The sequence below is a fragment of the Eurypyga helias genome, unplaced genomic scaffold (genome assembly GCF_000690775.1).
Source record: "Eurypyga helias isolate BGI_N326 unplaced genomic scaffold, ASM69077v1 scaffold36069, whole genome shotgun sequence".
Classification (NCBI taxonomy): Eukaryota; Metazoa; Chordata; class Aves; order Eurypygiformes; family Eurypygidae; genus Eurypyga; species Eurypyga helias.
In genome coordinates, this window is record NW_010274561.1 from 5,222 (window position 1) to 17,413 (window position 12,192).

The following is a 12,192-nucleotide window of genomic DNA, read 5'->3' on the forward strand; positions in this document are numbered from 1 at the left end:
CTTCTCTTCTGCACCGCCTGTACTCACGCTGGTGCCTCCGAGGAGCTCAAAGATCCGTGTTTTGGGTACCAGGAGGGTATCTGACCATAATGAAAATGCTGACTTTGTCCCCATCATTTTAAGATGCTATAGAAAAAGAAAGGAAAATAAGTTGATTTGACTTTTGTTTGAAAACTTATCATGTACTGTTATCTTTCCCCTGTACATTTAAGTTTCAAACAGGTCCCAGAGATTGCAAGGCAAGAGTGTTAAGGCAGTATAAGGAACTCAGTATTTCATTCACACCTCTTGATTCCCTTAGAGGTACTTCTAAGGCATCAAAAGGGGCATGCGGTTTGTGCTCGCCTTTTCAGAGAAAGGCATTCGGTGTAGTGTAAAAAATGGATGCTCAATGACAGACGGAAGCCTCTAATCCCCAGACAATGGCAGTACCCTCAGAGAGGAACAGGGAGATACAGTGGGGTTTCCTGGGGCTCCTCACCATCGCTCTTTCTGGAACACCTCTGTTTGTACAATCTCACCAGGGTGCTCAGCTATGCAGGCCCCGTTGATGTCACTGAGCTTGTTGTCTGGAAGATCCTCGGGTTTTGTGCAAAGTTTCAGCGCCCTGGAGATGAAGACATCCAAGTCAAACTCAGGGTCTGTTTCGCTGTTCACCTCCGTGGGTTCTTTGTGGAGATGGTGGGGAGAAGATGTCAGGCTCCTTTCCTGAATCTCTGGAAGAGGACTAGGACACTCGAGACCCACCTGCGTGCTCTTCACCCACTGAGCAATCTCCAGAAAGAGGTTGGATGGTTCTTCTTCCAGCGCTAGCTCAGCTGCGGGTGCTATGGTGGCTCTCTTCCAGTGGGATAAATCTAAGATCAGCTTGGGCTCTGAGTAATGATGGGGCTTATTGTCTCTCCACAACAATTTGTCCAAGTAGGAAGGTGACCCCACCTTGTAATCACACGATTTCCCGCAGTCAGCATCAAATACTCGGTCCATGGATGAGTGGGATAGCTCCAAGAACCTCTCCGAGCTGCTCTGTGAGTATTTCCGTGGATCAACTTGTGCTTCTTCAGCAATGGATTCAGACCCTGCCCGGGGGTCCCGCTGAACCTCATCCATGTCGTGGTACTTATCATGCCTCCATTCCAAATCAGAGGAGAGGCTGACGTGATACCTGCGAGAGACATGCGGCTGTTAGACACGCAGGTAACGGCTTCGTCAGAAACGGCAGCGCTCAGACACGCGTGCTGCTGCTGCTATTTTTACCTTTTTCTTGCTAATATGCCGCTTACCTACAGATCTGTAAGTTTGTATTAATACTGGAGACCTTTTTGCTGTGTGTTAGAAAAGGCAGAGGGCCCGAGTAATTAATGAGCGGTCTGAGGCTCGCACAGGCTGTGTGGGAATAAATCCCAACGGCCAAACCAAACAGCTCCTTCATTTAGCCAATCACCACCTTCTCTCCACTTGGGATCAAAACATGATTAACAACATCAATAATCAACAACAGTACTAACAATCATACTGTCCCTCAGCCCAGAGACAAACGCCCGCAGTGTGAGTGCTCCTCGTTTGCTGCCGTAAAAGTAAAAAAGGCGAGCCTAAATCCCCACTGAGACTGGACATCACCAGTTGACTCTGAGGTCGTAGACCAAGAGCGTCCCTGAAGGGCCGCCTTGCTCAGCGATAACTTCTCAAACTACTCAAACTCCCTTGACTGCAATTACCCAACAACGCCCATTCCTAGGCACGGTTTTCCAAGTGACACCTGATTCACTGGTCCCTAAATGAGCTGCCTTCAAAAGGTGTGTTATCCCAGGTAGTGGGGCTCCATGTCCCAGCAATGAAATGCTCTCCAGGTGTCCCACAACACCCAGGCAAAATCGCTCCTCGTTTCTAAACACCCAGCTTGTGCTGCAAAATTTACGGCCCTGTAGCAGATGCCTCCAGATGGGGGCAGGACCAGCAGTTTAGGTCCCAGTTTCTTTTATCACACCAAGAAAGCCAGGGGGCAAAAGGGTGACAGGGTGACCTCCAGCATCCAATTTGCTGCCTCGGGGACTGGAACTGGCAGGGATGCCAGAGCTGTGGGGATACACTGAAGACAGATATCCCGAGAAAAGCTTCCGGCTTTCCTCTTTACTTAATTTACCTGGTTGCCATCCCCAGCCTCCACCCTGACACTGGTTCACTCAGGCAAAGAGATTAGTATTAGCAAAGGCAAGGGATTTCTTTAGATTACTTTTCCAATGCAGGTGAAACACTGCAGATTAAGAAGGCGAGGAGAGTTAATTGCTGTGCAGAGCGGAACAACGCTGCAGACATCCTCAGCCAGGTCACCTCGCTCTACAGGAAAGTGAACCTAGTTAATTCTTAGCTGCTTATTTTGTTATATCTGCTCCAGTACTGGGAGTGGACTAGTAACTGGGGTAATCACCTAGGAGATGAGAGACCTCAGCTCGAGGCTTTGATCTGCTCTAAACCTCCTGTATGACTTTCAACAAACCATTTAAAACTCAACACAGTTCAGATTTTTTTTAAAAGACTCCAGATCAGTGGCCTCTGGAGCTTATGCACCTTGAAAATGATAAACGTAGAGCTCCAAATCAGGCCTGGCCCCCAGAAGGTACAGGGATTGCATTATTTTATAACCTGTATTGTAAGGACAGAGGGAAGAACCGTAGCGTCACTTACAGAGAAGTAACACAAACGAAGGCAATAGAGGCTGTTAACAAAACCGAGAGCGGAAAGACAGTGACTGGAATGTGCAGACTCAACACCTACTCCCTATGGAAATCAACGACAAACCTCTTGTTGGCTTCAGCGAGGCGCCAGCTTGGGCTAAAACAACACTATGAACAGAGGAAGGAAAAACAGTGGGTCTGGAGCATGTGTGACTGAACCCAACCAAAACGCAGGGCAGAGACTCACCAGTCAAATTCTGCCTAAAGAATTTCAGCCAGTGCCTGGTCTCTGCTCAGCCCTGGGTACTGTACCTGTCCCAGTTAGACATCTGGCTCTGGTTGGCTTCCATCAGTAAAATATCATCAATCTCATCCTCAATCCGGAATGGATGCTGAGACACCGGTTCATCCTCGGGGCAGGAATAGGGACTCATGTAAGGATGCTGCAGACCCATCTCAGCCGTTAATCGATCCATAGGGTTAAATGTGAGTATTTTCTCCAGAAAATCAATAGCTGTGAAGCAGAGAGAAACAAGCTCGCTCATTCCTCAAAAGCAATACCAGCTTCCTTTCCAGGACGGGCTGCAGGAATCTCCCGTCACAAACCCCCCTGAAGTAAGGAAGGAATTAAAGGTCACACCCCGTGTGCATCTAAAACGGGTGCTGCTGTCCTTGCTGCATCCATCTTACCCCCACAGGAGCTGTGTGCTTGCAGTGGAGCAATCCTGCAGCCCACAGGTGTCACAGCATCTGCCAAGGCAGGAGAAATGACACTAAGAGCGTCACACCTCCACAGGGCAGCAAGCACATGTCATCCCGGTGCTGTGATCCCGGGCCAGAACGCGAAGCTTGTACCCCAAAAAGACCTTTGGATGTTGATGTCATGCTCTCAGATCTGTCTGACAAGCACGCTGCGTTTCAGACAACACATTTCACATCTTTATGGGCAGCTGAAGCAGGAACAGACTTAAAGTGCAATTTTTAAAAGTCTTCAGCATGACCCATGCTATGAAATAATTTTTCCCATTAATATTTAAAGAATTCTGAGTGCCTAAAATTATTTTTAGAAGACTGTGGAGCATGAACTCTTTCTGTGATGACAAAGGAGGAAATCAAGCACAATTGAAGTGACTAGAATTAAATCTAAACCTACAGGGTTTGTTGTGATTTCTTTGATAAATCCTTTTACTGAGGTTATGTGAACGGACCAAATCCTGCCATCAAAGATGCCGCTTATTCGGTTGATCCTCGGTGCATGGAAGAGTCCCTGAGAGTTCAGATAACACGAAGAGGAATCTGAATTTCTTCAGGTACATCTTTTGCATTGTACCTTCAGAAATATCCCCATTTAAGGCTTAATTGTGTGAATGGGACCGTTTCTTTAGAGGCAGAACCACTCAGCAGAAAGGAAGGGCCATACCTATTGCCTCAGTGCTTAAACATTAACCAATCTCCAATTGTCTCCCACGGGATTATTTCATTGCTTGAACTAATTAAGTGGGAAGGAATCAATAGCTTCATAAGGTCACTGACTGCAGGCAAGAAGCACGGTGGAATGACATATTAGGAGTTATATATTCTGATATATTACAGGTCAGAGAGGCAGGAAAATGTCGATGAATTATGTAAGAGACGCAGGTGACCTTTCTTCCCACAATAACGACAGGGAATAAATCCACTCCTGCTTGCCGGAGGCTGACGCGGTCCCTGGGTAGCTCAGGCTGATGGGAATTGCACTGCCAAGCCCACATAGTGGACGTCACACGGTGAAGAGCTACGCCAGCAAACGTACGCCGGCCTTGGTCTTGACATCTTCCCAAGAGCAGGCAGGCGTGGTTTAAGCCTTGGAAGGAGTTCTGAACAGCCTTGGTCAACTCCGACTGCTGCTCCGCAAGCTCTCGCTGCCTAGAAAGCTGCTGCAGGCAGGTCCAAAAGCCCCTGGTTTACAGCCCCCTTGCAACAACACACTGCTGATGTGTTTAAGCTTTAGCCAAAGGAGGCAAGTGGCTGGAGTGGCACTCGAGCAGTGCATGGGGATGTCCAACAGCCCAACCGGGGTGATGTCCAAGTCTTGGAGCACTCGGACAACATTTGTGCCTGTAGCAACTATTTCATGGAGTTCAGATATTTGTGGAGCAAAAGCATTTATTTTATTGTCCAATACCATTGTGTTCATCCAAAAAACAGAGCAAAAAATGAACTTGTCTTGAACATAACCTCTGGGCTTAACCCTCACTTACAGCACCAGGAGAGCAAAGGGAAGGAGTAGCAAGGCTGACATGAAGGGGATGTGCCTTGGAAGTGTCCTGGAAGACTATTTCACTCCTATTTCGTTATGAGCTACCTGCAAGAAAGTTACTGCATGACGAGTGCTGTCCTGCAGTCCATGCCTTCCCTGGTGGGGCGCTGAGCGGGACCTGGGGGGACAGCGGTGGGCACACGTGAACTACAGGTGGGACTGCGCAGTGCACAACCCCAGACACCTCAATGCTGTTCACGGGTGTTCATGCACCGGGCCTTAGGGGACAATTCCTGTGACCCCCTGGGGAAATAGGACTGAAAACACGGCAGTGGGGGGAAGTCCGAGGAGAAGGACACCCCAGCGGGCACTTCCGTACCTTCACTGTCCACTTCGGGGAGCAGCTTGCGCAGCGGCTTTCTCAACTTCCCAGCGGCGTTTGGTTGGGCATCACTTTGAGCAGCTCCTGTTTGTCTTCCTCGTGGATAACAGGGATCGTCTCCAGAATAAGCTGCATCTGTTCCAGCTCGTGACCCCCTTAAACGGGCAGGAAACAGGCAGTGAGATGAGACCCAGAAATCAGATTGGGGTGGGGTGGTATTATTGGCCACCCTTCCGAAACGCGCCGCATCACCGCAGCGCTGCTTCTCCCACCAGGCCCCGCTGCGCTGGTGCTTCCAGCATTAGCCACCGCTCTTTGCTCCAAGGAAAATGTTCCTCACTACCTTCTTATGAACCAGGTGTGACGATATCCCCAGGTCACTTCCCTGCCCCTCTGTCCCCGTCCCACCTCCTCCTTGACAGCTCACCTTTTGGTGCTCCGCACACACAGAGCGACCGCCCAGGTGTGTCCGAGGCAGAGCTTCAGGCGAGATGCCCCCACTCTGCACACACGTGGGCAGTGCAGCCCCCAGAGCCCCCACGCTTCCAGCTCCCACTCGTGTTGGTGGGATTCCCTCCCGGGACATCTCATTTTACGGGTGAAGGAGTTAACCTAGACAACACCATCGAGACAATTAGACAACCCTCCCGGCACAGCACCCTGAGGCTGTCGGGCTGAGCAGAAACTGTACACAACTGAAATCACGGGGCGTGGGAAGTGTTATCCATTGCTGGGGTGCATCCTGAGTGATGGAAGAAGAGGGATATTAGCTGTAACAGCCTCAAAACTGACGACCCACTTTAAACAATACCACGGTTGGGCTCGTTTACATCCCCACATGCAGCATCCTGGCTCACGTGGCTGCAGCCAGGCAGGGCAGTGCCCGACGCCACCACCACACGTCCCTGCCACGTGCTGTGCTACGCCGAGAAGCAAAGCCCCTCTGTGCAGCGGGGACAGAAAGTGCCGCCATGACCCCAGTGATAACAAGATCATCAGCCCAGCTCCAGGAGCCCCAAAGACTCATTTTCAAATGAATGCAAGTGCCTGGTGCTGCTGGGCACGAAGTCAAGGCTCTGAGGGTATGATCCCCATTACTGCTAAGAGCAATCACAGATTTTTTTGATCCTTTTCCTTCAGGACATTTATCTGCACATCCCTAAGCCCCTGCTCAGCACTGGCTACCAGTCAGGGAGAGGAGAGAAGCGGCAGTGCCAACGGAGCAGAGCCAACCACCTCGTTAATGAACCTTAATCCCATTCTTTAGCACGCTATTGGATGTGACCAAGAGCTCCGTGGCGGATTTCCAGCTTCCTACGTGTGCGGAGAAGCAGCCTGGCAGAAATACTGAGTTACACTATTGATTTTCTGTCTGCCAGAAACACCGGTTATAAATATTCTGTCATTAGAGGCAGGACTATCCATTCAGACAGCGAGCTGGCCGGGGCGGACAACCCACCAGGGATTTTTGGGCTACGAAGCCTCTTTCTGTCCCCCCCTGATGGATTTCAGGCTGCTTCACTGGCAAGCAGCATCCGGCTGATCCACAGCAAGAGGAGTCAACCTCGTTCATGGCACAGCACCTCTGACCAGTCCGCAGGGAGGGTGGCGAGGCCAACTTGTAGGGGGTGGTGGAGGCCATTGCTGGCTTCACGCTCTCAGGCAACCCTCCCCTTTCAGAGGTCCCTGGCACCTCGCAGGGGCTACCCTTCCCAGCCTAGAGCTCCTCGTGGCTTGGCAGGAGGTTTCCAGACTAAACATAGAGCTGATGCAAGCACACGCCTTGGGCAAGGGGAAGTCTGAGTATCAAGGTTAGGAAAGGGTCTCCATCCGTCACAGCCTCATCACTCCAACAAAGTTTGGTTCGATGCAGCCGTGGCCGTTTTCACCCGAATGGCAGCGCTCCGAGCCAGGACACGGCAATGAGCTTAACCCCAAAGCAACGGTGACACTAGCACAGCTGGTCACCATCACAGCCCACATGCTCCAAACAAAGCCTCAGAAAAAGACAGAGCAACAGGAAAAGCACAAAAGACAGAGGGACACCCTCCCAACCCCCGCCCTCAGCAAATTAAATCCCTTTCATATAGAAAAACTAATTTGGGGTCATTTAGAGGTTCACAGCATGGCTCCGGGAGAAACTAGTGGTGACCACGAGGAAACAAACGCCTTGTCAGTCAGGCCGATTCCCAGACTGTGATCAAAATCACAGGGTGTTCAAAGTCACAAAGGCTTCGTGGCTGCTCTCCTCTCCGTGCGGCTCCAGGCTCTGCTCACTGAAGGCACCTGGCAGCCGAAACGCACTGTTTACTCACACAAAGCAGCTGCTCATGCAATGCTAGAAGCGTTGAATCATAGCTCTCAAGAACCTAATTCTCCACTGTTCTCCTGTTTATGTAATTCCTAGGGACCTTCTGGAAGCATTAATTCCTGAGAAGAAAAACACAAACTACAGGCAGAATAAACGCAACGTGCTACCGATACTGAGGAGAGAACTACGAGCTCTGTAACGTGCCCTGGAAAAGGGGACCCTTCCCTGGGCTTGCAACCAAGTCCTGGGTGAGTGCCCAAGCCCTGCTAGCAACTCCTCTGGAAGCAAGCACCAATCCCATGGGAAAAGCCACCTCCTAGCTCTTGGTCAGGGGCATGGCCCTGCTGGTGGTCCCACAAAGATCTGCGAGGACCGGTGGCTTCTTTCCCTCTTTCTCCTGTTTTCTCTTGTTTCCACTGGCGACGCTTCCAGATACACCTCGGCAGCAGAGGGTGGAAAAGTCACTGGAGCTGGAGCTGTTATGGATGCTCCTCCCTGTTTTCCACGCTGCTTGTGGTGGGGAGCTCTCTACCGGCCCACGCAGCAGATTTTAGCTGCTGGAGATATGCTACCCCCCTGTGAGCTTTGGGTTGGCCAAATTTCTTGTGCCCCACCAGGGCACTGCCAAACCCGAAGCTGGTCCTGCCACCACAGCACCCAGAGAAGGGTCTGTGGGGAAGGCAGGAGGGCTGGGGTGTTCATTAACTTGTGTAGGGGAATGAAAGCAGCGAGTGACATCTATTCCTAATAACCGATCACCTTAATTTAACTGCGCTGCTTAAGCACCCCAGATAGACTACTGAGTTAATTATATTGACTTATGCTAAGCACCCAATTTAAATTGGGCTGCTGACGCATACTCAGAAAACAATTATCCAGTGTAAGGCAGTTACTGGAGGTTTGCAACTTTCTGGGAACTACACTGATGTTATTTCCCACGAGGTGTTTGCTGGTGACCCAGGACTCTTCCAAAAGTCTCGTCCTGCAGTGACAGGGGCTGCAGCTGGCTGAGGGCACACTCCTTCTCCCAGGAGAAGAGGAGAAATGCAAAAGCAAAGATAAGCCCATGCTGTCATGGAAGTGTTTGCTGGTTTTAGCTGTTCTGAGTGACTGGGTTTTTATTGCCCTCCTCTTCGGACACCAGCAGATGAACGATGGTACATGGTATGGGACACCACGGGCACCCTGCCCCACTGCCCAGCTCCCACGCCGGCTCTTCTTTACTTAGTGGTGTAGGAGGGGGCCAGGAAAACAGGGCACTGGGCCAAGACCTTCCTGAAACAACTCTACAGACTACTGTTAAAGCAACCTGAAATGAATATATATTTTGAGCTCTGGTTTTGATCCCCACCCATTAACTAAGTATCCTGCCATCATCTGGGGGTTTATTAAGGGATTGCACAGGGCTGGAAAGCAGAGATGCTCGCAGCACGTGTCCGGCTGAGCCCAGTCTGTCAGGTGCCAAATCCCATCTCCTGATCTCTAACCTGCTGTGGACTCTCATGAACCAACCTCCAAAGCAGGTTCCTGTACGGCCGCTCCGGGGCATCTCGCCCAGGGAACCAGGACAGGATTGACCTCACCTGCAGCCATGTGCCACACCAGCTTGTTCTCTAGATGCTCTTTCTGAGCAGCACTGGAAACATCCCCACCTGCACTGGGGTTTGTTTCTGCTGCTCTGCTTCACCCGGGGCTAGTTCTGGTCCAGTGCCTGGACTGGCAGCGCCTTAGCTTTGTCCTGGAAGGGCATTGTCCAGTTTGCTTCCACCCAAAAAGCTCGGAGACTCCTCCATGGTGCAAATGATGGCTCGACAAGGGGAGGTGGCTGGCAGAGCTGCCTCGGGAGCTCACTCACGTGCAGCGTCTGCTGGCAAGGCCAGAAAATGCCCTGTGCCTGCAGGGACAAGTGTCACGTGGAGATGTCCCAGCTCCTAGAATATACTCCAGGGAGGCAGCCGGAGCAGCCAGGTCTGGTGCATAATTTTCAGAGCTGAAGTCCCTGGATTTGGAAATTCTGGGGAGGGAAGACTGAGGACAAGAGGAAGGAGAGGGAGGCAATTTTTATGAACTCTTCCGAATGCTACCGACGGCTTAATTTTCATCTTTCACAAAAGAAATACAGAAGCTGCAAGCAGGAGCGGGGAGGGAGCGACGGAACAGCTGCCATCAGGCACTGGCTGCGGATCTCTGCAGTGAGCTGAAATATTTGTGAAGAAAAAAGTCCTCCTCCATTATTAATGGGTCTAATTATTTATTTACACAACCCTGCAAACAGCTTCTCATGGAATGCGTTAAACCCTGTCACTCAAAACACCAGTGGGCGATGGCAGAGACAGCCAAGGAGAAGCATCGCTGCAGGCCTTGGGCAGGAAAGCAGCTTCTTCAACAGCAGAACAGCAGCTGCTTCATCCCGGAACAAATGACCCCGCATCCCCGCTTGGGAAGCACAGCTCTGCGCCCCACAGTAGCATTGTTGGAACTGAATTAAATAAAGATTTGTTTCTCAAGAACATCGAAGTTGAGCTTCAAATACTGCACTGGTAATTGCACACCCCTTGCTGGTGCTGTTCGTCTCCTCTTCCTCGCACTGCCTCGTCTTTACACCTCCCACCACCTGCTTACAGGAAAGCCCCCAAAAATGGCTGAAAATGGGTAGTGGCATTCAAACGTTTTCCCTCAAAGAAAAGAAATACCTTAAAGACACCAATTACAATTAAAATCCATGGCACAGAGCACAAACCTCTTGGGATGAGGCTACATTATCTCACGTCCTTATGATATATTTTTAGCATCCTTCCTCTTGAGAACCTCCTATTTTCTGTCGGAAACCCAGAAAAAGGTTTTGTTGTTTCATCAGAACGATTCCTCGTTTGGGGGTTCGCTTTTGGCAGCAGACCGTCCCTGCCCAGCACGGCTCAGCACAGAGGCACTGTCGACCCCGGCCAGCCTCCGGCACCCCCACTGGCCCTGGGTACCATCACACCCATGCCACCACGTGTCCTTCCCACGCAAGCACAAGAAGGCTGTGTGAACTTCAGGGCGGTAACTCTTCTCTGTCCCCAAGGGCCTGCCCGTATCAGGGAGGTGTGCACCAAGGGACCCCCTCCTAGCAGAGGTTGTGCAAGGGAAGTTTGTTCTGTAGACAGCCCTCATATCTAACAGCCAACCGTAGGATCCCTGTAGCAATGCTACTAGCATTGCCTTGGTGCCAAGGAGACGGGAATTCCCTCTGCCCTGTAAAAAACCTTTGAAAGCAGGGAAGGAAGGAAGAAGAAAAAAAATTAATCAGCAGCATCCAGAAACCTACCAGCGAAGAGCATCCTTCCCGTCAGCATCTCGGCCAGGATGCAGCCGGCTGCCCACATGTCGATGGCTTTCGTGTAGTTGTTTGGCGAGAGGAGGAGGCGTGGGGAGCGATACCATTTTGTTACTAAGCCTTCAGAAAGGTAACCCTGAAAAAGCAGAGACAGGGACATCAGCAACCTCGCAAGGGAGCTCCTCCGCTCCTCCCGGGCCAGCCCGCGCTGCCTGCCGCAGCCGCACCGTGGGATCCTGCAAGGAAAGCTGCCCATCGCCCCTGCGCTGCACCTACGGCAGGCTGGCGTTGTGTATCCTGCAGGAAGCAAAGAGCTGAGACATGCACCACTGGAAACAGAGAGGCTTCGGTGCCCCAGGAGGCAAAGCACCTGCTGCTCCCCAGAAACTTATTTGCTGTTTGACACCCTGGTACTGAAGCATCTTCTGCAAAGGACAGATGGCTTTAACAGCACCGATTTGCAGATAACACCTGCAGAAGTTGTTCCAGGTTACTGTGAGAGGACTTAGATGTATTATATAAATCCCAATTCCACCACCTGAGACATTTTGGAAGCTAAGCACATTATTGAAGTACTTTGCTGAGTCCCAGCTGTCATCCAGCAGTGTGTGCAGGAAGCCTTTCCCAGCTCAGCACCCGAAGCACAGTGTTAGATTTCCAAAGGCTACCAGTCCGCAATCCTTTGACGATTCCATCTCTAGTTACTCCTGAATCTACAGTCCCCCCGTAGCTACCCAAACTGCTGGTAACAGCAAGCTACGCACCACTGAATTCCCACGGATCCAACTCCCAGCTCTGACACTGAAAATGAAATTTTGAAGGGCAGGAGCTACCAAGGGAGCCCACGCAAGAGCAGCTGCCCACAGCTCAGCCCAGCGAGGTGGCACGGGGAGCTCGCGGGGCTCCGGAGCGGGCAGTGCCCAGGGGATGCGCTCAGCAGGATACGGCCTCGCACAGAAGCCAGGTGACTTCACCCTGCCTGCATCCTCGGGAGGCTGCTGCAGCCAAACCCACGTCGTCTGGGGGCGTTGTGCAGATGAGCCCCCACAGCCTCTCACAGGGCTGAGATGTTCTCCTCTTTATTATGAGATCCCACAAGAGGATGGGCAGAAAAACAGATTTATGGAGGAAAATCACTACCAGGAAAGTCTCCTGGACCTGTCTTAAGGCATCGCCAAGCAGGCAATGCAGCACCACAAGGGCTCCTAGCCATGACTCCTGAAAATACGACGCCATGGGATAAGTGGGAAAGCCTTTTTGGGGATTAGC

At 51.3% G+C, this 12,192-nt stretch overlaps 1 protein-coding gene across 1 annotated transcript; it reads right to left on the bottom strand.

The window, feature by feature from the left end:
* Positions 1-477: 477 nt before the first annotated feature.
* On the bottom strand, positions 478-11,053 carry LOC104505540 (mitogen-activated protein kinase 4-like). Its single transcript, XM_010159847.1, is given in 5 exon segments — positions 478-1,169; positions 2,980-3,189; positions 5,294-5,356; positions 5,359-5,451; positions 10,915-11,053. Coding segments are annotated over 5 exon segments (1,116 nt in total). The 5' UTR covers positions 10,973-11,053.
* Positions 11,054-12,192: the final 1,139 nt, after the last annotated feature.